This window comes from Orussus abietinus, unplaced genomic scaffold, assembly GCF_000612105.2.
Source record: "Orussus abietinus isolate OABI.00-Male unplaced genomic scaffold, Oabi_2.0 scaffold12, whole genome shotgun sequence".
Taxonomy (NCBI): domain Eukaryota; kingdom Metazoa; phylum Arthropoda; class Insecta; order Hymenoptera; family Orussidae; genus Orussus; species Orussus abietinus.
In genome coordinates, this window is record NW_019395990.1 from 1,020,250 (window position 1) to 1,045,646 (window position 25,397).

At 55.1% G+C, this 25,397-nt stretch overlaps 3 protein-coding genes across 6 annotated transcripts in view; 2 read left to right on the plus strand and 1 right to left on the minus strand.

The window, feature by feature from the left end:
- Positions 1-1,163: 1,163 nt before the first annotated feature.
- Positions 1,164-20,164, plus strand: LOC105698813 (transcription factor HIVEP3). 4 transcript variants are annotated; one of them, XM_012423391.2, is made up of 8 exons: positions 1,164-2,155; positions 10,066-10,517; positions 10,735-13,480; positions 13,736-13,856; positions 13,955-16,021; positions 16,103-16,289; positions 16,370-16,618; positions 16,775-20,164. In XM_012423391.2, exons 2-8 carry the CDS (start codon positions 10,083-10,085, stop codon positions 17,336-17,338), a joined length of 6,369 nt encoding a protein of 2,122 aa, XP_012278814.1. In that variant the 5' UTR covers positions 1,164-2,155; positions 10,066-10,082; the 3' UTR covers positions 17,339-20,164. The 4 variants fall into 4 exon arrangements, with proteins under 4 accessions (XP_012278814.1, XP_012278812.1, XP_012278816.1 ...); XM_012423389.2 differs by lacking the exon at positions 1,164-2,155 and adding an exon at positions 2,179-2,548; XM_012423393.2 differs by lacking the exon at positions 1,164-2,155 and adding an exon at positions 5,365-5,397.
- Positions 20,165-20,244: 80 nt separating this feature from the next.
- Positions 20,245-21,002, minus strand: LOC105698814 (DNA-directed RNA polymerases I, II, and III subunit RPABC4). The gene is made up of 3 exons (XM_012423394.1): positions 20,687-21,002; positions 20,476-20,568; positions 20,245-20,397 (listed from the first exon to the last, which is right to left on the minus strand). Exons 1-3 carry the CDS (start codon positions 20,748-20,750, stop codon positions 20,375-20,377), a joined length of 180 nt encoding a protein of 59 aa, XP_012278817.1. The 5' UTR covers positions 20,751-21,002; the 3' UTR covers positions 20,245-20,374.
- Positions 21,003-21,441: 439 nt separating this feature from the next.
- LOC105698885 overlaps positions 21,442-25,397 on the plus strand; it is a 29,180-nt gene continuing 25,224 nt past the window's right edge. Inside the window, exon 1 of the mRNA XM_012423506.2 lies at positions 21,442-23,280. Coding sequence (XP_012278929.1) covers positions 22,027-23,280 — 1,254 coding nt within the window. The 5' untranslated portion in view covers positions 21,442-22,026. The remainder of the gene's footprint in view (positions 23,281-25,397) is intronic.

The window sequence follows — 25,397 nt, forward strand, 5'->3', positions numbered from 1 at the left end:
GTAATCGCCAATTATTAAACGCGTACATAATGCGTTCGCTCGGGCGAAAATTTCCGCGAATCGGTGAATGCGGGCCGCGATATCTACGTATACAGTAAACACTCGCTTTATTCGCGTTAAATTCGAAAATTATCGCGGCCCTATCGATGTTGCAATGGATTAATCGCATATCGGTCGCGTCACTCGACGGAAGATAATTAACGGAGCGTCGCTATTCGTACGGATTACATATGCGAGCGGATAAACTGCTAATGGGGGATTTTGAAACGATTCCAGGGGCGTGGATCTCGCAGGTCAGCGCCGATCACCCCCGATGCGTAATACTCCTTATCGGTTTTGCTCGCTCCGCATTTAAAACGTTTTACGATCCACCGTATCTCCGAGATATCGCGGATGCAAACTTAGACATCGGACGTTTATCGGCCGTTCGAGGCGCCAGAAGACGCAGTTCGAGAAATACGTCACGAGCGTCGAAAGTTGGCGAGGCGACTCGTGTGCCGTTTTTCCAAGGAATTAATATAGCGAACGTAGAAAGAAAAAAAAAAAAATCGCACGGGACGTTTCTACTCCATTTTCATCGAGGATAGGGTATACAAGGCATGGCCAGGGATTCCGCAACGCCTCGTGGGCCGAAAACTGAGAGCGATTCGCTTCCGTAATTAGATGCGAGCGGTCGCGCCTGGCCCGGCCGTTTAACCTGTCGCGCGCCCTCCCCCCGAAGGCCGGCCGCGCCGCCGTCGCGGGGTCGCGAGAAAGTTTCGGATAACAGATAACGGCTCCCCCACCCCCCGGCCGGCCGGCCGGGTAAAAGCGAAACGGAAGAATTACCGAGAACGGCCGGTCGGGGGTCTCCGTCGCGCCCACGGACGGGCGGTCGCGCCATCTCCTTCGCTCGGGCCATTCGGGTCTCCCCCACCCCGCGGGCGCCCCACCCTCCCCTCGGCCGACGCGACTCCGCGCCGCCTGCGTTCGATACACGGAATCGCCTCGTGGTTCTAGGAAAGCGGCAGACTGTCGCCAGCCACGCCAGACGGCGCACCGCTCGGCACCGCGCTCGCCGTCTCTCGCCTAACCTCTCTCGGCGGTCGCGCAGCCAGCAGTGCCGCGATCTCCCGCGCGCGGTTGCCAGGTCCCGCCGGCGGCGGGGCGATTACGCAACCGGCAACGCCGCTTGCCCGCCCGCCAGTCCCGGGACCGCGAGGATCTCTCGAGGATCTCGCGCGCGCGATCGAGGCCGAGCCGGTGCGCCGAGGGCGGCGCGAGCGGCGCGAGTGGAACTCCTTCCGGTGGCTACGCGGACTCGGCGGCGCGCCGAGCGCCGGCCCTCTCTCAGTGTCCCGAGCGACGGTGCCCCGCGAGGAAGCGCGCGCGCAGCCAGTCGACCGACCGGTGCCTCCGAGGCCGGAGTATCGTAAACACGCGACCTCCCGGGATCCAGGGGAACCCGCGGGAATCGGGAGGATCGATCCGGGGTGAGAAAGGGAAGAGGACGAGGACGACGAGGACCGAGACGCGGTCCGGCGGCCGGGCGCATGCGGACGCGTCGCGACCGTCCGGTCGCGACCGCGGTCTGACCTCCCTTCGACGTCGGCCGGCGAGGAATTCGGGCGCGCTCCTCGACGCGTGACGTCGGTGCGACGAGGGAGAGGAGGCGAGCCGTTCTCTCTCTCTCCCTCCGTCGGGGGACGGGAGGGATCGGCCGGAGCGCGAACCGCCTCCGCTTGCGCGCTGCGGGCAATGACTAAGTCCGCCGCGGCGAGGGCGTCAGCGCCGGCGGAGGAGGCGGCGGCGGCACTTCGGGGGAGATACCGCGAACGGGCCCGACTACGTCAGCACCGACCGGCCGGGATTTGCATGGCGAACGACGGATCGACGCGCCGCTGAGTGGATAACGAGAGAGGAGGTCGGTGCGCGCGCGCGCGGCCGCGCCGCGCCGCAGCCTCGAGGGGACGGGACTCTCGCCGAGGGGCTCTCTAGAGGAGGAGGAGGAGGAGAGCCGATCGCTGCCCAAGGACGTCACCGAGGAGGAAGAGGAAGAAGAGGAGGCCGTGAGTGCGTTCCTAAAATAGCCACGCGGCCCGGGAGGCACGAGGGGATAGTGCGGTGCAGTGCCGGTGCGGGATTCCCCCGTTGCTCGTCGCGGAGCGTATAATCGGTATATATATATATATATACACGTATACCTTACATACATACGTAAATACGCACACATAGAAGGGAGGAAAAGTGCAACGGCTCCCTCGCGCGCGACATGCCGCGCTCCTCCTTGCTCGGGAGCGCGGCCCGGTCGCGACCGCGCCGGAGCGCGAGCTCCGCGTGAATGAGGAGCGGCCGCCCCTGCGCCTGCGCGGACCGCCGCGACCGGCCCGACCGGCGCGCCGACCGCCCGACCCGACCCGCAGGAACGGCGCCTCCTCCGGCCGCGCCGAGATGGACCGGCGCTCCGACTCGCGGCCGACCAGCGAGAACGCCCGAACCGGAGCCGAGTGCCCCCGAACGAGTACCCAGTGAGCGGCGGACCGGCCAGGCGGCGTTGCCATGACGACAGGTGAACCACGAGACCCGTCTACCTATCTCTCCTCCGCGCCCTTCTCTCTTTCTCTCTCTGTCCCTCTCTTTCTCCGCGACCTGCACTCGGAATGCCGCGGATGGGAGCGTTTAAAAGTGACGTGTCCGCCGCGCAGGGAATCACCGTCGTCGGAGAGCCGACCAAGGGGGGCGCGGACGATCGCTCGTTGATTCATTCATTTTTCGAGCGTAAATCGTAGGTTATCCCCCCCTTCCGCCTCTTCTGATTGCGCGTAAAAGTCGACCGTTAATTGGGAGTTACGCCACTGGGCGTCGCTCCGTCTTCGTCCCGCGACCGGTGTTCGCTGCGAGTCTCGCTTTCTCTTGCGCACTCTCCGGGCGACCAGCCGCTCCCTCTCGCTCGCGCTCCGCCAGCCGGCGGGGGGCCCCCTCTGGGTCGCACCTCGGTTATCTCCTTCCCTCTCTTCCTCTCTTTCTCACTTACGCGAGAGCCTACCGCTGATACGCCGTTGCTTCGAAGCGTGGCTTAGCGCGTAGGCCGCGCGATATTCCAAGTACGCCCGACCATTTTCACGCTACGCCGAGACGCGGGGACCTTTTAGGTTAGGTGGACCGATCCCGAGGACCGTGACGCAACCCTCGAGTATCCTCTTTTTCTCTCTCTCTCACCTGGTCGAGAAATTGTCAGGAAACCGAGAAATATCGCCGCTATTTTTACACGTTTTGCAATAAGCTCGTCCCTGCTTACGCGGCGATGATCTGCTTTCGCATTTTTTTTCCCCCCCGTTTTTTATTCAAATATGCAACTCTCCACCGCGATAACGTATCGAAGACTCGCGTCGACGCGGGAATCGATTCCCGTCGAGTTTATCGGACGGCGCTGTGTCATCGCTTATATTTACCTTGCCTTCGTTTTCGACCACCTCGAGACCGACGACGCGTTTTCCCAGACCCTTGGGGACGACCCGTAAAATGGACGTCGACGTCGCCGCACGCGTTAAGCCGAGAACGAAATTAACGCTGATTCGTTTATCCGTCGTTTTGAATTAACGCGATTCCCCTTTACCGGGGGACGCGCGGTACGAAAAATCCCCCCGGACGCGGTGACTCGGAAGGAATTATTTTCCATTCCGACGTTTTGAAATTGACCGTCGCGACCGCGATCGAGAAGTGGATTTTAATATATCTCTCGATCGAGGTCGCACGAATATCCGCCCGTGGTCGGAATGGCGGAATCTTCTTTTCCTTTTTTTTTTTTCTCTCTTCGTTATCAGTCCGCCTCGTCAGCGAGTCATTTTCCGCGCCGTCCGGCCGCGTCCTTTGAAGTGCCTCGTCACGTGGTCGACGTCGGAATCGGATAGGGGGAAAAAGAGAAGAAAAAAAAATTGCGTTTCCTCGGTTTCGCCGAAAACGCCGTTCTGCCGCAGCGGTGAGAGCAGATTCCGCCAGCGAATCGCGGGGTGGAAGTCCGTGACCGAGGAGGGGCCACAATTTCTCGCGTGTTTGGCCGCTCCCCCGCCGATTCCCGGGGGCGGGAGAGAAGCCCCGGGTTTTTGTCACGCGGCCGTTCCGTGACGTGAGAAAACGCGGCCCCGCGGTGGGATTCCGCGGGCGCGCCCCCTTGCCTCTCCCCTTTCGAAATCCGTCCCGTTCCACGAAGGCGCGATTCGCCCTTTCCGTTTTACGGGCTTTCTTGCAAGTAGTCTGGCTCAGCGGTTCTCGAAATCGCGCCATTGTCCCTTCCCGAGGACTGCCGGCCCTTCCGCCGGCCGCTTAGCCGACCGCTTAGTCTCACGGAAGGGCGGATCGATCGGCTAACCTCCCCCTGGGGTGATCTCTCGAAAATTCAGATCGCTATTTTTTTTTCCTTTTTTTTTTACGCTTTCCCAAGGGCCCTTGAATTTCTAATTTTTATACTCCTACGGGGGTAGGGTAGGCGGGAATTAATTCCGCGATCGATTTAAATCGCTGACCCGTCCGCGGGCGGGTAACGGGAACGCGAATAAACCATCCGAAATTGTAAACCGCGACCGAAACGAAGCCCAGGACGCCCGACGAGTATTTTAATCGAAATCTCTAATTCGGATAACTTTTCGCGATAATTAAATCGCCGCGATCGGTGTCACGAGCAAACGGCCGCGCGATTGTTGAAAAACCAATGTCCAACGGCTGGTGGAATAGACTATTTCGGGGGGGGGCAGATAACCGACCCGAGGTATCGGCAAATGTAAAGTCAATCAATGGCCTCGATATCGGCGACCGTCATGCACCGGGTATTCACGATGATGGGTGTATCTCGATTTTCGTCATGACTAGTCCCCGGTAGTAAAGGACTTCCGGGTAATGTATACATATTTTGCTTATTCTTTTTTTCGTATTTCTCGAATTTTTCACCCCGGAATAATCTCCGATCTCGGATAATCTGCGGCGATTAGGCGGAATCCGGCGCGGAGGTCCGAGCGGAGGAATATACGAGCGCGCGCCGGAGGGGAGGAAAAACGCCCGCGGCAATTTTGCGGGATTTCTCCCGTTGTCCCGTTCCAGGGGAGGAAAATCCGTGGCTTTCGTGGGAATGCCGGGAAGGGGGGGAAGGGGGTACCCAATCGATATAAATCCCGCGCGGAAGCGCCGCGGCCAAGATGGACGGCGCCGTTTCCGCGCTGCCGCGGACCCGACCGATTCGGCGTAATTGGCACCGCGTTAACGGGGAATTAGTCGGCCTAATGGCCGCCGTAAATTACCGGGCGCAGGGCAGTGGTGGGCGAGCGTCATAAATAATAGCCGCGCCGCCGGTGCGGGCCATTCGCGCCGCGACCCTCGCGCGCAACGGACCGACGCCGCCCCGCGGTCCCTCCGACCCTTGGACAGGTAAATCACGTGAAAATGAAAAACGCGAGTTCCCGCCTCGGGATGCGGCATTCGAGTGAGACCTTGACGTTAACCGAGCGGTGTCCACGTAGGTGCAGGGGGGAGGGTGAAAATGCCACGAGTAAACGGGAGGAAATAGGGAAATAAATCGGGGAAGTCGTTAAACTTAAAATCGCCGACCTGATTCCCGACGCTGACCGACGGATGTATAGGTATAAAGGAGATATGTGTAGATGTATATAGGTTAGATATACATCGGGTGCGTTACTAGCCGACCGGGTTCGATTGGCGGCTTCGGGGACCGGCCGAGCGTGACATCGAACCGCTTTACTGCTCTCAAAATTTACTTTTACGCCCGCCGTCGCCGGGATTTCATGGACTTCATTAAATCGTTCAACGATCCCATAAAACTAGCCCCGCGTCCCGATGGGGTGGCGAGGACGGGACGCGGACGGGACGGCGGAAACTAGTTTTGAGCGTCGGCGAGGGTCCGAAAGAAAAAGGGGAGGAAAAAATAAAGGCGATCCCGAGGAAAGTCCCGTCTGGATCTTCGAACTGCAGGTTGCGTCACTGTGGCGCTTGCTCCGAATTTTGAAGAGATCGGCGCTTCGAATTTTGGGCCGAGATCTTTACGCTCTTTGGATGGTCGATAGGAAGATAGAAAAATATCCGGAGGAGATATATTTAGAGGCGGATTATTTTTTTTTTTTTTTTTTTCCCTAGAAATCTATAATCGAGAAACCTCGGCAACTTTCGGGAGCGTCGCGACGGCCACGAGGATTATTTCAAAGCCGGTCGTCATCCGCGCGCCGGAACCTCCCCCTTTCTCGAAGTGGCAAGTGCGCATCAGCTGATCTGACGTCAGCAGGAAATTTGTGTGCACGTTCCCACGTGCGCCTACGCTCGCGTCCCGCCGAAGCGGCGGCGGCGTGCTCCGAGACTACCGGCCCTCTTTCCCGGATCGACCGAATTCCGCGGCCCCGGAGGAGCCGCGGAATTTTCCGCCTCGCGCGGCTCGCACCTCCCGCGTCACCTAGGCGGATCGGGCGTTTCGAGGAAATTGCGCGTTGCATTTTTAAGTGCACCCGCGACCTCGACCGATGCACCGTCTCGCCAGAGTCGGCTTATCGACGCCTCACGGTTCCCCCGTATTACCGAGTTTCTCTGAATTAATTAACCATTTAATTATGAAGGTTTCTTCTGTCCGGACAGGATAGTCCAATCTTCAGATTCGAGGAGGGAAGTCGAGTAGGCTTGCAGCTGGATTTCAACCTGGCGATACTTTTTCCTCGCAAATACGCTCTCGGTCGAGACGCTTGATTTTCTAACCGTCTGCCGCGGCGCGTATTCTCGGTAATAAGCCACTCGGCAGACACGGTGGGTACACGTCGTAAGGTCCATTATACGCGTTTACGTTCACCCGGCAGCTGGTTCTTCACGCACATGGCGCCTCTTACTGGAAACGGTGTGGCACCGCCACGTCGCGATTCGCGGGCGGTGCGGTGCGCTCGCCATTTAGAGCTCGCGTGAATCTTGGCTTTACGTCGGTTTTATCGCCGATTCCACGTCGGCGACGCGTTCCGTTAACTCCGGTTTGCCTCGCTGGAAGTGGCCCCTCCAGCGAGGGACTCTCTTTTAGAGGCTCCTCCGAGAGATTAGCGGATCCGTGCGTCCCCTCGGTCCCTCTTCCCCCGCGGGGCGCTCCCTCGTACTTACGTCGGGGGCCGCCTCTTTCCCGCGAGAGCTCTCGGCATTCCTGAGGAAAGAGTTTCCCCACGCGGGATTAGAAAGGCCGCGGCGAAATCCGCGTCGGGTCTCGTCGCGGCCAAAGTGCGCCTCGGCGAGCGCGAAAACAATGGGGATTCCGTGGACGCGGCCGTGAACGTCCTAGGGCATGCAGACACGCGGGGTGCGTGACCCAATCATCCGTTCACCGGCGCGCTAGCGCCGAGAGTAGCCGACAGTGGCCGAGAGTGCCCGAGCGCGCCCGACGGCGGTGGGGGGCGGTCGCAACGCGGAGGGGCGAGGCGCTCTGCGTGCCCGTCGGCCGCGTGACTCACTTGCTGGATCGTCGCCTCGACGAGTTGCGGGATTCTCCCGCCGCGGCAGCACCGCGCGGTGAAAGGATCCGCCGCCGACTCTCTATTTATTTGGAATTCCTCTCGCCACTCGTCGTTACGGCGCCGCGGAGATCCGACTTCCTGCCGGGTCGATCGAGAGGCCCGTCGGACTCGAGAGGTTAGATTAGGTCGACCGGGCAAGGCCGACTTTATCGGACCCGTCGAAAGGTCGCCCAGGAGATGACCTCTCGAGCCTGCACGGAAGATACCCCGGAATGCACCGCGCAAATGTCAGGTCCCGGATACCCGTTAAACGGAGTAACGAGGCGACGGCGATTGTTTACCGCGGGAAGGAAAGAGACCGCCACGTGGCCCGAGCGGAATCCCGGGCGGCCTCGTGACGCAAACGCGGAACGTGCCGATGACGGGCCGACCCTCCGAGACGACACAAAGCTGATTTCCCGGGAGCTACGTCGTCGCCTCGAATCGCCGGACCATTGTCTCGTCGCGAAGGGGATCGCTCGAGTGGACTTCTTCGGTCTCGAGGGCTCGGCCTCGTCATCGCTCCTTTGGATTCTTCCGTAACTGCGAATCGCCAGGTCGGGCGAAGTGTCGAGCATCCAGCTGATCGACGTTCGAATTAATACTCTTACGGGTCGTTAACGCGGTAATTAATGAGGAATTGGCGCGATGCATACTTCCATTTGTAGCAGCTTTTCTAGCGGGGCCCTGAGAGCGCATTGTATGCATCCAGGGTAATGCGTCCCGTTTACGATAATTCCTGGACGTGTCGGTTGCACGTTAGGCTTGAGAGCCACTACGCGTAGGTTATGCGGCACATTAAGTGAGGCAATATTGCGCACCTAGGTGGCAATAATGTGTAACACCGAGACACGTCTCCTCGCCTCTTTGAGACGTTAACCGAGGAGATGTCTCGTGACGGGGAAACGGTTACTCCACCGACTGCAATACGCTATCCGGTGCTTGCACTCGCTGAGTGCTCCGACAATGCGATAGTATACCTTCCTACATGCATCATGCATCAGCAGCACGCGCTGGAAACGTCTCGAATGAAAAATCGTACGCCAGATGTCGGTGTGCTCGCTAAGCCTAGAAATCGTAAAAATTAGGTTACTCTTAAAGTTCGTTATTTTCACTCGCTCTGCAACTAGAGATGAAATTCTTACCCAGAGGTGAGAATGGATCTCGTAGTCTCGGAATGAAAGCAGAATTTTCCTTCGTTACCTTTTCCGGGTAGAGGGGTAAATAAGTCTCAATTGAGAGGCGTCTACGATGCCGCTTCATTCAATTCCGACTCGTCGCTGCCGCGCTTATCGCCGCCATGAGCGCCATGGCGACCTTGAGCGCCACGCGCATGGTGGCGCGAAATTCGAGTCACTCCGGCGGCGCCCGCTGTATCAGCTCGGCTCGAGTTACGAAAAGTTCTTTCTTCGACGGACCCATCGCTCCACTTTCAAACGCCATCGTCGGTTGGAGGATCACAGGATCTATTCCTACCTCCCCTTTCTCGACGCCATTTTGTGCGCACATTAAGGAAGTCAAGGTACTTTTGCGGTCAAAGGAGTTGATAAATTAGTCCCGTCCTTTGTTTTCGCGGTCGTGTCGCGCTCGTAGGGCGTCGCGACGAACCGGAGATGTCAGGCGTAGCAGACGACGCCCGGCAAGCTTCCGCGTGAGGCGTTGACCAATGGGAACGCGAGGCGGCGAACTCGACCAATGGGAACGCTCGGCGGTCAGCTCGACCAATAGGAGCGCGGAGCGCCGCCGCTTGGCCAATCACGAGCCTCGAATTCTCTGAGCTCTGGATGCGGGTCGCGCGGGAGCGGACGCGCGCATGCGCGCTCGGTTTCGGGCCAAAACCAGGAACGACCCGAGCACGCGGGGAGCGCGATTAAGCGCGAAAGCTGGCGCGACCTCATCCAACCGAATCGGGACTGCCCTCGGGTGACGAGGAGTGACGACACTCGGACGTGCTTCTCTGCTCGCTGCTCCGCGGTGGCCCTGCCAAATGGACGGGCGCGAGGTTAGGAACGGGACGGTGAGTCTGCGGACCGTCGACGGCCGGCTAAGCCTCGGACGGCACTGCCAACTCGTCGTTTTTTATAGAAATAGCCCGCTGTCTAAAGTTAGCGCGCGGAATACTTTGGCGGCGCCACGAACGATGGAGACCGTCTCGCCCCGGAATGGGACGACGCGACGCGCCGTCGACGCCTCCCAGCAGTATCGAGGCACCGGGGAGTTTCGCCACTCGCGGACGTTTACGCTTGTTTACGCACCCCTCGATGCTGGTTCGTTAGGATCCCTTGGCTAACCAAGGAAATTCCCTCTCCAGGGTGAGACCCTTCTGGAAGGAGCAACCTTCCTGGCGGTTCGTTCGAGTTTGACTCCACGTCGGTTCGCAAAGTAACTTTGGAGTTTGGTCATCGACCGAATGCTGGAATAAGTTGGCTTGTCTGTGTTGTAAAATGTAGGAGGTTTCTTGAAGGTTTTAATTTTACGCGTAGTTTTAAGTAAAATCATGGTAGACTAGAGATCCCAATTCTGTGCATTGTTGATAATGTTGAAATATTTAATTTCTGCTTCGCAGAGTCCCACCCTGTGGCGATGACAGACCCGCAGCTGAATAACAATAACAACAATAACGATGGCGAGCCAAAGTACCTTCACAAAAAGTTCAAGAAGATGGCCACGACGGAAGTTTCCTCGGTGGAGCCAAAGAAGGAGACCTCGTCGGAAAGTGGGATCTCGGAGACTCCGAAAAGAAGAGACAAGGAAGCCAAGGAGTCGCCCAAGTCCGAGACCTCACCCGAACCTGAGGGCGAACCTAACGAGTCGAGGAAAAGTGGATACATTTGCCCCTATTGCAAACTCTCGTGTGCTAAACCCAGCGTGCTGCAGAAACACATTAGGGCTCACACGAACGAGAGACCGTATCCGTGTGTGCCATGTGGGTTCGCATTTAAAACCAAGTCCAACTTGTATAAACACTGTAGATCCAGGGCACATGCACTCAAGATGGAGGGTGGGGATGCTAGTAAGGTAACTACTTTAAAATATACATAATTGTGGACTCGGTCCATTTCCTTTAATCCGTTCGAGCCAGTGTATAGAATTTCAATGCGTACATCCACTGAACCTGTGCCAATTCTCACTTTGACTGGACACTTTTGTCGAAAGAAACAATATCTAGTATTTCATGAACCGTATCGTACACATGTAAAAGAAATGACATTTAAAGCATTTTTCCGATTTTCAGGTATCGGAGGATTCGGACATAAGTCTGTCCGACAGTGCCAGCAATGGCACAGGCACACCTCCTCCGCCTCCAGCATCGACTCCCACGTCCACTGCCGTAACGAAAACCGTGAAGACGGGGAAGATATACAAGCCGAAGTTTCATACCGCCCTGCAGTGCGTGAACAACGAGGCCGAATCGTCCTCCTTATCCTCCAGCTCTTCTACCAGTTCCACTTCCAACAAGCCAAACGCGGAACAGTTGCAGGAGCACATCGACAAGATAATCACGGACAATCAGGCCATCGTCGACGCGGTCGATCCGAGATTGCACAAACTGATGCAAAGACAACAGAGTTTGGTCGAGCCAAAACCGTGCGACCAGCCCTTGAATCTGTCGTCGGCCGACGAGCCTTTAACGCGGAAACGTTGCTACAGCGAGAGCTTCACGTTAGAGAAGGACCAACCTCCGACCGCCCAGAGCTCCATCATCAAAGACCTCTTGCTGAAGACTCGCAGCCAAAATTCCTCGGAGAGCAGCGTCGACGCCGACAATTTCGTCTGTCCTTCCTGCAAGATTCCCTACTCGAGCGCCGACAACTTGGACGCCCACCGTAGGTACTACTGCAAAGGAGCCCCTAGTCCTCGACGACCCGATTTCCAACTGGATCTCGAGAAGAAAGAGTCGGATTTCGACCTCAAGTCCGATTACTACGGCAGCCTGCAGCCGCTACCCTCGCCGGGACCTCTCCTAGGGAACACCAGGCTGGTGGACGCTTACGCGCCGCCCACTAAAAAACAAAAATGCGAATCCGTGCCTACGACCCTCAGGTCGCTGGAAGAGTTGTCCAAGTATCCCAGGCCCAACTCCTTGCAGATGTTCGGCGGCGAGGTCAGAATCCTGGACAACACGGGCGAGACCAAAACCATGAGGATCGAGCCGCGACAGACGACTTCGCCCAGCGAGCACATAGTTGGCAGCAAGTGCGTAACGTCGGAAACGGCGTCCATCGTGGTGAGGTCGGGTTTGCACTCCGGCGGTACCATGGTCCACAAGCCGCAGGGCACGCCGGTCAGCACGTCGAGTTCCTCCATATCGCTGCCGAATACTCCGAAGATGCTGGCACCCATCATACCCAACATATCAACGCCCAACATAGCCCCTACGATGTCGTGCTACAACTACCTGGAGCCTCACCTGAACCCTCTGACGAGCATCTCCGCCTACAACCCGCTGACCCTACCCGCGGCCGGCATCGCCAGCATCCTCCACGGGGGCAAGGTCATCCCCTACGTCCCGGGTATGCCGGGTCCCCACACGCTCTCCGGAGCAGCCGCGGTGGACATAGCCCCGAGCTTAGCTGGCGGCGACTCGGGATACAAGGTGATACCCGGCCTCCCGGGTCTGCACATGATCCCCCAGCCTCTGGACCTCGCGAGTCCTGTGAAGGTCCAGACGCCCAATATCCCGGGGATGCCCGGGCCCCTGTCGAACGTGCAGATGACGACGTTAGGTCAGCCTCTGGACCTGGCCAGTCCGGCCAAGGACCTCAAGCTGAGCTTCAAGACGCCCATCAGCGGAGACAGCCCCAGGACCGGCCTGGCGAGTCCTCAAGTTCCTAGCATCAAGGCCGAGACTCCGGCCGACAAGTTCAGGGGAAGGCCGCCGTCGACCCCGACCGGTGATCTCGCCAGGGTCGAGCTCGATCGTCATATCAAAACTAGCGCCGTTACGAAGTACAAGGGCGCCGAGAGCCCTCGCGAGAGGAGGGACCTCGGGTTCGAGAAAAGCCCCAAGGTCGAGAAAGCGTATACCTACCCGAGCACCCCCAACAACCTGGACTCCGGCGCGAACGCGAGTTACGGGAAGGCCGGCAAGTTCTCGCCGAAACCGTCGAGCGACAGCAGGAAGAGGCCCTCCAGCTGGAACGTGGCCGACCTGGAGTCTGGAAAGGTGTCTTCCGGTGACCCTCCCAGACACAGTCCGGTAGCCAGGTACGAACCTCCGCCGCATGAAAACGGACGTCCGAAGGTCGGCCAGGAGACCAGGTCCAAGGTAGTCGAGAACCACGGCACGGTCAACGGGGCCAAGCTGAAACCCGACTCCGTGCCGCCCGTTATCACCGTGAATCAGGATTCTTCCAAGACAGATGTGCCAAACAAGACTTCCCTAGAATTAGCAGTTAAGCTCGACAAGTCTGAAGCTAGGTCGCCAAAAATCAGCGAGATCGCCAAGGAGGAGACCAATCCTAAGTTTCTAAGGCCCACCTCGCTCCCCCTTAAGCCGGGCACCTTCACCCCGAAGAAGCACCACGGGATCACTCCCACGGCCAACACCTTGCCCCTCATCAGTCCGGAGACCCCTCGGCCGAGGAAGTCCTACGGGCAGCTATATCTCAACGGACATGCCTACACTTACCTCGGCTTGAAGTGCTCCACCCGGGTGTTTTACTGCACCTTGAACAGACCTCAACCCATGTACGTCACCCAGCAACACGGCCTGTCCATGTACTCGAACTGGAAGATCTGCAAGGAAGCCCCACCGGACCTGGACGTGGCCCACTACGACTCGAGGCAACGACCTTTGGGCTACACCATCGCCTGGAGGAAGCAGGAGGACATCCTTACGCACTCCTCGCAACGACCCACCGCCTTGGCCAGCTCGGACGGCGGTCCGGAGTGCGACACCCCGGAGAAGCAGAAGAGGGTTAAAATCTTCGACGGAGGCTTCGAGAGCAACGAGGACTACACCTACGTCCGCGGGAGAGGTGAGGACAGTACCTGTCTCCGATAACCGGCGATTAGGTGTAACCTTGTACACTTGTAATCGATCGTGCATGACAATCCGCGAGAATAGGAAATGTAAGGCGTTTAAATGCATTCAGCGGTTTCTTGCGCCTCTCAAGGCGCACCGGTGACGAGTTGCCGATAAACAAGCTGAATCGGTCGTAGCGGTATCATTTCCATAACGCGGACCGACCGCTTGGTAAACTGATTTTCACGATCCTTCCGTTGCCCCCCAGGTCGAGGCCGGTACGTCTGCGAGGAATGCGGAATCCGCTGCAAAAAGCCGTCGATGCTAAAGAAACATATCAGGACCCACACCGACGTCAGGCCTTACACCTGCAAGCACTGTGCGTTCAGGTGAGCGGAAAAAAAAAAAAAACAGTGTTAACCATGAGGTCACTTCCTCTATATCTAGTTGCCACTTTCTGACGGCTCGTTTTTCTCGGTGTTTCCAGTTTCAAGACCAAGGGAAACCTCACGAAGCACATGAAGTCGAAGGCGCATTACAAGAAGTGCGTCGAGCTGGGCGTAGTGCCGGTCCCGACGACGGTCTGCGAGGAGAACATCGACAAGGACGCCATCGCTCGGCTGGCCGCCGGTGGCGGGAACACCGAGGATTCCTCATCCGAGGAGGACGACTCCGATGGGGAGGAGAGCGAGGAGTCCGGAAGCGAGGAGCACGAGGCGGCGCAAAGTTTGCTGAGCTTGTCGCAACATAATTCGAACAGGATGCCCGGTTTACTGCCGTTAGGACGACCTACGACCTATCCGTACACGACGACGTTCCCGTCGTCCTCGGTGGCGACCAGCACCGTGCCAACGGTCACGACCTCCTCACCTCTGAGCACCCTGGCGACCACGGTTATTCAGAGCGAGTTGTCTCATCGGTATTACTTCCCCTCGAGTCGGTCCATCCCCGACGAGTCGCGCTCCAGCGTGATCCAGTCCTCGAAGAAGGACGACTCGGACGTGGAGGTCGAGGAGCTGGGAACCGCCGACAACAGGCCGTCCATCCCTCAGCCCATGGACCTGACCACGAAGCAGCCAATCTCCTCGCCGATTCCCCAGCGAGCCAAACCTGCGGACATCCTAACTCCCGTGAGCGAGCCCATCCTGATGCAGACCATCGTCCAGACCATGGAGAGGCTGCCCATCCAGGGCAGAGAATGGAAACCCGACGCGGAGGGACACATGCTGCAGGCGTACCTGACCGAGAGGTACGTCATGGACAGCAAGATCAAGCAGCAGTACCGGGTGGGCACCTCCAAGGTGGAGAAAACGACGCGAGACAGGGAGATCTATTCCAAGCAACCGGATTCTGGGAGAACGAGGAACGTGGAGCTGAACGGCACCCCTACCGTCACGTACACCGATCCCAGCAAGATGCGGCAGTCGCCTTTGGAACCCACCCTGAGGAGCATCTCCAAGCAGACCTCGGACGACATCAAACTGGAGATCAGGGACATGATCTGCCAGAATAACGTGGAAAGGAGGCCGTTCGACATCGAGTCCATTCACAAGGACAAGGAGCCGACGAGTCGCGTCTCGATGGACCGGGAGGCCTTTGATCGCAGGTTGCTCAGTCCCGCTGGTACGAGAAGCGGCGTCGAGTACTCCTCGGCGATGTGCAGGAGCAGTCCTCTGGAGAGGGCCAACTTCCTGGACCTGCCTGGCAGGAGTACCCCCGGCCTGGAGCGGTACTCGCCGAAGAGTTTCGCCGCGGTCTCGGTCGACTTCGCCGGAAGGATCGGGTCCTCTCAGCTGAAGACCGAGATCGACCGGAGCTCCATGTTCAATGCCATGAAGATGATGAGCGAGGTCGACGCCGTCCATCCGCTTATGGCGGACGGGCGACCTCCTAGCCACGAGGGGAGGCCGGGAACGATGGACGCGAGGATTCAGAACCATAGCCCCAGGTCGCAGGACATGCGGCCTCCCAGTCGGGAGATCAGGACTCCTAATCAGGAGTATCCTTCGGCCAGAGAACTGAGACCGCCCAGCGGGGAGTTCAAGCTACCCGGGCAGCAGGAACTGCGACTACCCACTCAAGACCTGAGATCCGGTCAGGATATGCAACCTATCCCTGGCATGGAGGCTCGCCCCGTCAGCTCGGATGCCAGGTCGAGCAGGGAGGCGAGACTGCTAACGGACTTCAGGCTCCAGGTGCAGGAGGTCAAGCACGTGTACGAAGTTTCCCCGGCTCCGGTGCAGGATGTCAGACACGTTTACGAGCCTATGCAGCCCCCGGCCCTCGAGGCTTCCAGGTCGTTGCAGGACGTGTCCAGGTCGCTGCAGGACGTCGCCAGGGTGCACGCGGATGCCAAGAACTGCGACCGACTCGACGCCAAACACAGTGCAGAGATGGCTAAGCAGAACTTGACGGAGAGCATCAAGCACACCGTGGCCAGGAAAATGGTGGTCGGTGGACCTGGGTTCAGGCCCTCTTCGCCGCCTGGCGGTGCGGCGAAACCGCAAGCGGAATTTCTGCAGCCGTCCAGCGGACCTGCCCCGAATTACGTCAGGTGAGGGACGACCTTGGATCGACAGGTCGTTACTTTACATTTTTTATTCGCCTTAAGGATTGACCCTAAGAAATGTTACAGCGTGACGGACGACGGCCGGAGTGTCTGTGGCATCTGCAACAAGGTGTTCATCAAGCCTAGCCAACTGAGGCTGCACATTAACATCCATTACTTCGAACGTCCGTTCCGCTGCGAGAGCTGTGCGGTGTCTTTCCGGACCAAGGGCCACTTGACCAAGCACGAGCGATCGGTCTCTCACCACAACAAGGTACGATTCAGGGATTGCGATAATCTTCCATTTAAACGAATCGTTACCCCTTTAACGATCTTAACTTCCCTCGTCCACAGGTCAGCATGACGTCGACCTTCGGTGCCGCTACCACCAGCAACCCTAGACCTTTCAAGTGCACCGACTGCAAGGTCGCCTTCAGGATACACGGGCATCTGGCAAAGCACCTGCGCAGCAAGATGCACATCATGAAGTTGGAGTGCTTAGGGAAGTTACCTTTCGGGACTTACGCCGAGATGGAAAGGTCCGGTGTCAATCTGAACGACATCGACACTACCGACTGTGATAATAGTCTTACTAGTCTCCAAGTAAGTACTCCAAGTGAAGAGCTATCTTATTCCTTCCTCGAATTCCTCTTGTTGCAGTTTCTTTTTTTTTATTTTTCAATCCTTACCAATATATCCGGGAATTTGAGGGAACGACCCGATGTATCTACAGTTCTTAACGTCTCCTTTTATCTTCAGATTTTAGCCCAGAAGCTTTACGAGAAGGATCCCAGCAAGATGGGACAGTGGGACGCCGAGATGATCCCGAATCAGGCCAGCGGCGGTGAAACTTCCTCCGACGAGGGCGAGCCGATTCCTCAGCACTCGATGCACCAGTATCATCCCCCTCAGCTGGCGGCCGACCTGGAAGCCTCGCGAGGATATCACATGCCGTTGCTCGCCGGCGAGGAGGCCAAGTCCATGGGGGGCGACGTCCACCTGGTGAGTCCTCACTTCGTCCAGCCGAGGTCGGACCACGTCAAGGACAGGCAGAACCACTCGATGTCCCATCACGAGGAGGTCAGACCCATGGAGGGTTCGCTGGCGTACAAATGTCGAGTCTGCACGGCGTCCATGAGGACCGTCAACGAGCTCCAGGTGCACTGCTTCGTGGAGCACAATATCGAGTCGGAGGCGAGCATCGGGATCCGGGGCGACAGGATCGGGCTCGAGTGCAGGGACGTGGAGAATACTCATAAGAGGATGCTGGAGGAGTCCGCTATCAGGGAGGACCACAGTAGGCAGAAAATCGACGACACATAGTGCCAAAATTACCGGTTAACTTGGAGAAACGCTTGACAGGTTCGGATGGGGATTTTCTATGGGGCAGAGGAGCTTGACGGGGAATCGGGGCTGGGTACGGCTACCCTGGGACGTTCGGTCGAACCGTGTAGTCTGGTCTCTCTAGTAATACAAAGCGGTTAGCATTTAATTAGAAAACTCCGCGCGCAACTGTGAAAGGTACAACGCGTTTTTATGTACGAAGGACGGGATATATACGCATACCTTACGGTGGTCGAAGGTCCTGTAAGGTGGCACGGGAAGAGTTCATTTTTATCATTCGGAACTCACGTGGGCTGGACGCGGCGACCTCGCCGCGTCATAAACGAACCCGGGGGGAATGCACCGAGAGCACTGTTACCTAGTAACGGAAATTGTAATATTTATACGCGAGTTAATATTCGAGAGCTAGCCGATTAAGGTGCAATGGACTGGTATGTGATTCTGTATTTAAAGTGCAAATGTTGCGTGCAACCTCGAAGAGTATTCTAATATTACGGATTAATATTATCTATTATTAATTTACTTAACGGTACGCGAAGGCATATATTAATGAATATATATATATACAAGTATACATGTATATGTATATATTTGTAAGACAAGGCGATGGACCGTTTGCGAGGTAATGAGAAAAAGATGAAATATTGTTGAACACGAGAAAACATGCGTTTGTATATATTTATATGAATAAGGGTTATATATATACCGATCGCGCGCGCGTAGAGTTGTACGATGAGGAAAAAAAAAGGAGAAGAAGAACGAAAAGAAGTCACGGAGCAGTATCGGTTTTCGAAGTTGGCTTTGATCCATTCGTTTTCACACCGAGGTCGGTCGCCGTCCGCGATCGAGATTCTGTAAACGGGCGCGTCTTCCTAGCTTTTCCTCGATATATTCTGAGAACGCACCAGCACAAAGCATTGTGTTCCGAATTGCGATTCTTCCTTTTGCGAGCAACCTCTCGCGATAGCGGCCTCGACTTGTCCGCGTTTTAATTCACTATCTCTTCTGGAACGAGAAACGAGAGAAATGGTACCTTGAAGGAGAGAGCCGTTATCGCGGTCGACAATTGTGCCCGTCTAGACCAGAGAACACGCGTCGTTTCGATCGGTTATGTCGAGTGCCGGCTGACTTTCCTTATTTATCGCATAATATCATCACTTCGATGTAACCGTAATTTACAACCTATATGAACTCTCAAGAGAGAGGCGAGATCGAAAGGAACGTACTGCGTAAGGACGATCGCACAATTGTATACAACGAGGTGTCCGCTCGGAAAGAATTTGCCCTGTTAATCGGGAAGTCGCGACTGCGATTTATATCCCTTTCGGAGGGAACGGGACGTTCCATTTAAATGGCGTTTTATTCCATTTTCCATGGCGGTGGCAGAACGTCCCGTTCGCTTCGAGCGTTGGAATGTAGCCGTGACTTTTTCACTTAACACGGCAGAGATTGTTGCCAAACGATATCAATGTAGCGTAGCGTTAACGTAGTATTCGATGTATATCTATCGTAATTCTATCGAGACCCGAACCGCAAGAAAAACAAAAAAAAAACAAACACTATGTTACGAGCTTCCAAAAATCGAGCGTATGGTTGTATACGCGTTCCGAGTGTCTAAAATGCCAAGTCAACGTTCCTTTCTGACGCGACGAGGCCGCGGGTCTTCTCGTTTGCGAAAAGGGGAATCGACGCTCCGAGAGCTGTCGGATGTTATTTTTTTAGCAGTCTCTCGAGGAAGGATTGACCAGTCTGTACGGGGAAACGTTGCGCGTCAAACGGGGGAGAAATTGGGTATATTTTTCCATGGTAGATTCTTAGAGACATATTTTTCGAGCGTCACTCTTTGTAGGAGCGTCGTGACTTTCGACTTATGCGTTAACTAGACGCCACTCACATATCAATGATTCTCAGATGGAATAGTAATGATTGATATCGATGCCAAAATGTACCGTTCCGATGTGGGATTTGGATGTAAAGCTAAGGAACGAATTAGTTAGAGAGGGTGGGAGGGCACTTTTGTAAACCCGGAGCATGATCTTGGGCTAGTGTCCGAAGATGTTTTAAACGATTTGTAAATTCATTTCAAGTTTCTGGCGATACGTTTTAGGAATTGTTGAACGATCGTGCTAGTCCGTTAGCTGAGAATTCGCGTCGTATCTGGAAAACGTTGGCTTGGCTTCTTCCAGACTCAGTATTAGGTCTTTACGACGAAGTGTGGTAAAACTCATCGGACACGTCGATGAACTCCGCTCCACGTTTGATCGGACTACATTTTATATAGTCAGCCCTTCGTTCCTTCTTACTTCTGTTCGTCGAGAAATTTGTAAAAGGATCCTCCCGTCTATTTTTATGGATAATTTAAATTTTCTATACCTTCCGGACACCGACACTCACAAACTGCTGGCATAATAGCGTTTTATATCTACCGTAGACGATCTAGGTCTTTAGGGTTTTATAAACATTTACCGGGAGATGTACGTAGTCTCCGTTAACGTCATCGACGAACGTACTTTCCGATCGTTCGAGATGGCTACTCGTCTAAGATGTAAGACGTAGAGAGAATCGCGACAAAGAAACACTCGGAACCAAAAAGGCTTTTGCCGACGGATATCAGATAATGGGACCGGAGTAAGATTTTGTAAACATATACTTAATGTAGTTAAAGCCACCTTATATCGATCATCAAATGCCAACACTTTGCCAGTGCTGCTGTCAGCTTTCTTCCTGATTCTGCGACTCTGTTGAACTATTGATGAGAATGTAATTTATTTATTGTAAATAAAAAAAATAATTGCCTAAAAATTACCACTTGACTGAAGCATTATTCATTGAGTATGGAGAATTAAGAAGTATGGACCATAGTCATAAATTGAAGTACACAGCCATTTTTATCAAATTACACTCATACTTTAATTAAAATAACATTACGTGACTTTCATCAAATAAATATACACCTTTATAGATTATGTAATTTAGGTATCAAGGTATCGCAGCCTCTGGTCTCCGTAGTTCGGTTTACCGTGCATCAAAAACGACCACTATAAGAAAATATTAAGGAAAACGAATTCTTTTAATACACGAGTGTGAAAAAAAGAAAGTAACGTTGAAAAGGATACGACGCTTAGTACGCTTCTTATACATAATTCTGTATCCACACTTTCTGCATCGAATGGGTTCCCTGGGTCGAATTTCGTTATCGTGGTGGCACTCTGCAAATTGATTAAAAACAATATCAATCCCACTCATAATAAATTCAATCAAGTAACACTGCCTACATTCCTGAAAAGTGAGGTTAAGCGACTCAAATTACTGCCAATTGTACCGTACCTCCACAAATATAGACCATAGCTTGCTTAGGAACAGACTCGGTTTTGCTAGATTCTAAATCCATCTCGAAGTAAGTTATTTACAGTCGAAATCCGCTGAACGAACGTTAAAATGTCGTATCCATCCAAAACACGCCGTCCCTCAAATAAACGCACTCATGTCCACGATCACGCAACCAAGGAATTTCAAGACAGTGGTGATCATTCCAGTCGCGATCCCTCGTCAAATTCCCCGAACAAATAACTACTATTTCTAACCTAAACCACCAACAACCTCCCATCCACGATGTTCAATCTATTTCTCCGTATTTTATCACACATACGATTTGGGTAAATATCCATTGCTGCTAAAATTTCATGCCTTTGTCTCGTTGGTGAAGAATCCCGGTGAAAGCTCGGCGTGCGCACGCGTAGAGCTACGCAGCGGGCCATCTGCCTGCGCACGCGCATCCCGCGCTCGGGAACACGAATCGACGCTTGCGCAGGGCGCAGGTGGAAACGCGGTATCCCGCACGAGGAAAGTCTCCCCAGCAACAGAGCGGGCGCGGAGTGTGGAGGTTACCGCGGGGTCCGCTGGCGGCAGCACGGGCGACGTGCCAATGGGAGCCGCCAGCCAATGAGGGCGCTTGGCAACGGTCGGGCGGGACAAAAGGCAGCGCGCGATTGGCCGGCGCGTCCTCGAGGGAGCCTCGGTAGGACCTCGGGTAAACAGTGTTCAAAGTTTTGAAGTGTCCGCAGCGCAAGGCACGCAGAGGGAGAGTCCGTGCCCGCGCGCGCGCGTCTTTGGCGCACTTTTCGTCGTCGCCTTGCGACGTTTGATCGTGAAAATTGCGCGTTTCGCGCCGGATCCGAAAGTATCGAGGGTCGCGGGTTTTCGCGAGCCGGCCAAAGACCGCGAACGGAGGAAATTGCGCCGTACCTCGTGTCCCGTCTCCGACCTTGCAGCCGGCTTTTGTTTTGGACCCCCACGGTGGATGCTGCGCCAAGGGGTGGTTTTTACGGGCGGCTCGTAACAACGACCGGGCGGACCGTTTCGGCTCGGAATCGACACCTTCGGGCCTGGAAAATGACGTAGGGTCGCTGGAGCTGAGAGAACTCCGTTAAATAGGACGGACGGCCCTCGGAAAGTCAGTGGTAAGTTGGCGCGCGCACGGGGTGGCATCGCTAAACGTCAACGACGCTCAAACGAGGGGCGAGCTCGTGTCGCGCCGACCAGGTGGCCGAGCAACACCATGGTTCCTGAGAGGCGTCACGGCGAGGACCGGCGATAATCTTGACGACCGTTTTTGCCAGAATTTTCTTATTAGGCGCAAACATCTTGAAACGGCGCAAGAGAGAGAGATGGAGGAGTCGCAGAGCACCGGCGAGATGTCGCATGGCATGGCGAATATCAGCGTTCACAGCACGCGCAGTTCCTACGACAGCATGGACAGTGGGTACCTGAGTTTGACGCCGCATTCGGGCAGCCACACGCCGCTCGTCGCGGGATGTCGGACCAGGAGTTCGTACGCCTTGGGGAAGAGGTACCACCGGAACCGCCTAGAGCCCTGGCAATTGGAGCGATCTCAGAGGCTACGTCCTAGACTTAATCATGCCTCTTACCACTCCGAATCCATCTGTGGTAGTTATCTGAACGAAACCGCAGAGCTCGTCAGCCCGAATGTGGATGCCTCGAGTTCAACGGAAATTGCGAGCTCCAGCGTGGACTCCTGTGGAGTGGACATCGATCGCTCGAACCTAAACGGGGCGAATGGAAGCATCGACTCGGGCTTTCATGACATAGGACAAGCGACGAGACGTCTCAGAAGTCACTCCAGATGGAGCGAGAAGGCAACCGGTCCCGTTGCACCCTCCTCCGAAGTGTGTCCTCTTTCTCAGCCACCTTCTCCAGAGGTACCCTCGTCCTCGTTTTTGGCTTCCGAGCCCAGCGAAGAAGACGTGGAAATGAAGCTAGTCATCCTACCCCAGAGCACGCCACACGTGACCACTTCGTACAGGTGCAAAAGTCTGTCGCACCGCGTGACGTTCTCTCCGTGCATCTCCAGGAACAGTCCCATAGCATCTACGGTGGACGAACGCAAGAGGCACGAATTCGAAATCAATAACTTAGCCGCCATTCCAGAGATAAGACCTAAGAGGTTGGATTTCAGTCAGAAAGCTTTGTCTGTAGCGTTCTATAGAGCGAGAGCAGTGCCGGATTGTACAGGTCGGGAAACAGTGGATTTGTTGACTCTACTCGGGGAGAAGAGCAACCACTGGCGGATCGTCTCGAAGATCCTGTCTTTCCTCAGTCCTCAAGATCTTTGCTCAATTTCCATGGTCTCCAAAGCATGGAGGAGAATCTGTGCCAATGACTCGCGTGCCAACATGAGAAGACTGAGCTACATAATACTCAGACAAAACGCCAAGGAAAACCTCAAGATGATTAGGAAGGCCAAGCTGGAAGGAGACGTTCAGATGAGTCCGAAGAGTCGATACGCCAGGAAGGGGTATCTCCTCGAAGTGCAGAACCTACTGCAAGTTCCACCTCTGGCGCTGCCACCGAACAGTCCACCGGTGTCTCCCAGCAAAGTCAGGTTCCACTCTTTCGTCAAGGTAAGTCCATCTTCCGTCCCATAAAAATTTTAGCCTCGTTAGTATTCAAATCCTTGCGACGAATGATCTCTCCCTGCCTTTTGGTAATTTTAATTATACATAATTATTACAATTATTACAATGTACCCATCGAGAAGCCACTCGGTACACGAAGCTGCGGTTGATGACCTCTGTTTAAAAAGAATGCATAATGTGGGTAAAGACTCGACAAAGCAGGGCATGCTAAAGCAGGGCACCATGCTCGTCTTCGGGCATCGAATTCGACACTCGCGTCAAATTCGAGCTACCCGTTATCACGCGCTTGTGTACATCCTACATGACCTCTAATTACACAGGCAATTATATACCTACTCTCTCGCGGCGGCGTACTCAAAGGTGGCCGACAGGGTAAATAAACCGTAAGTCGCGCTACAATTGAAGATCGCCTAACGTTATCGAGAGCAAAACCACGGAAACGGGCTCGCTCAAAATTTAAGTCGACATTATCGGTGCGTTCGAGATATCGCTTCCTTTGGAACTCTGACTTATTTCCCTTCATCTTCCACCTATCTTATCGCGTTGCATCAGGCTGCACCGAGCCTATCCCGAAAAAAAAAAAAAAAAAAAAAAAATCGGATGCTGAAAAAACGACGCGTCATTAATTTCGTATCTTCGGAACTGGACCGAGGAATCGGTTCCCATTGTTCGTCCATTGTTTAGTTTGCAATTCGGCGGTCACGTGACCCTCGAGTTCCGGAAACGAGGGAGCCCTTCGCACCTTCGTCCCGGAACTCGAAGAACGCCATGTAACGTTTCAATCGCGTAACTCGTCCGAGTGGATCCCCTCGTCTCGGTCGTCGGAGTTAAGCGGCCATAAAAGACAAGTTCCTGAGGCCGAGCTCCCTTAATCCTCGGTAAATCCCCCGTTCCGTGAATTTTTACCTCCGCTGATTAGGCAGCCCCTAACAAGCCAATTTGCCGAGGCATTGTCGAGGAGCAAAAAGAGTCGCGGGACGTGACGCGCGATAATCGATTCACCGGAGTTTTCGGCCTGAAAAGGAGGTAATCGATTCTTAACGGGTTTTTCTCAAGCCGCTAAACGGCGTTTACCCGCCGACCGCGGAGGATCGGGGATACACGGGGACGCGTGTCGCGTTCTCGCTAATCGCGTGTCCGAGTGGGAGAGAGAGAGGAAGATAGGAGGTGTTAAGACCCTGGACCGGGAGGCTGGACATTAGGTAAACTCAGGTATAACTCAGGTAAACTCTACAGAGCGTTCTTTGTGGATTCGGGAAGCTGCTCGGCCCAAAAAGACCCGGGATAAATTCTCTCCTTTTCATCTCCAGAGCGTCATTTAGTCGGTCCATAAATTCTCCGATAAATTACCTCCTGAAAAAAATTTGCGGCAAAGGGAAGCCGTCCGCGAGTTTACGCGACTCGATGTGTCGGGTGCATCGGACATCACTTCCGGTTTAGGACCTTACGGCGTGGATTTCCATGAAAGTCGAATTTTTGTCGGTGGCTGGGTCCCCTCGGGGAGAGGATCGTTTCTCTTAGCAACCGGAGTGGGTCCGGCCTCCGAACTCGCCGAGAGGCTGGGTGGGAGAGAGAGAGAGAGAAAGAGAGAAAGAGAGAGGAGTTTAGGCCGATCTGGACCGGCCGAGAATAATCGGAGATGCGTCGTCGATTCTTATCCGACACGACGGACGTCCCTTCCTGGCTCCGTTAAGGCCGTTACCCGGCACTTCCGTCGGCGCTCGACCTGCACTTCCTTTCTCCTCACTTTCTCTACGTCCTTTCGTTCCCTTTTCTTCCTCTAAGCCTCGTGACTCGACGTTTACCGTTGACGACCTGCTGGGAGAAAGGGAGGAATATAATATATAACGATGTAACGAGACCGTTGCTCCCCGTTACTCGGTCAGTTCCTCCGCTCGAGATACGATCCAGGATGCACTCAAGGCTGCATAGAGCTCAAGGCCTTCGCTTTCGATTTTCTTCCCGCTCCCTGTCCTTACTGCTGCTCCTTTTCTTGTTTACGCTCGACGGAAGTCCTTCCGCGAGCCCGTTACGAACTGTTACGAGCCGTTACTTCCGCTCGCGTACTCGACCTGCATACGGGATGCACTTTAGGCCCTGCG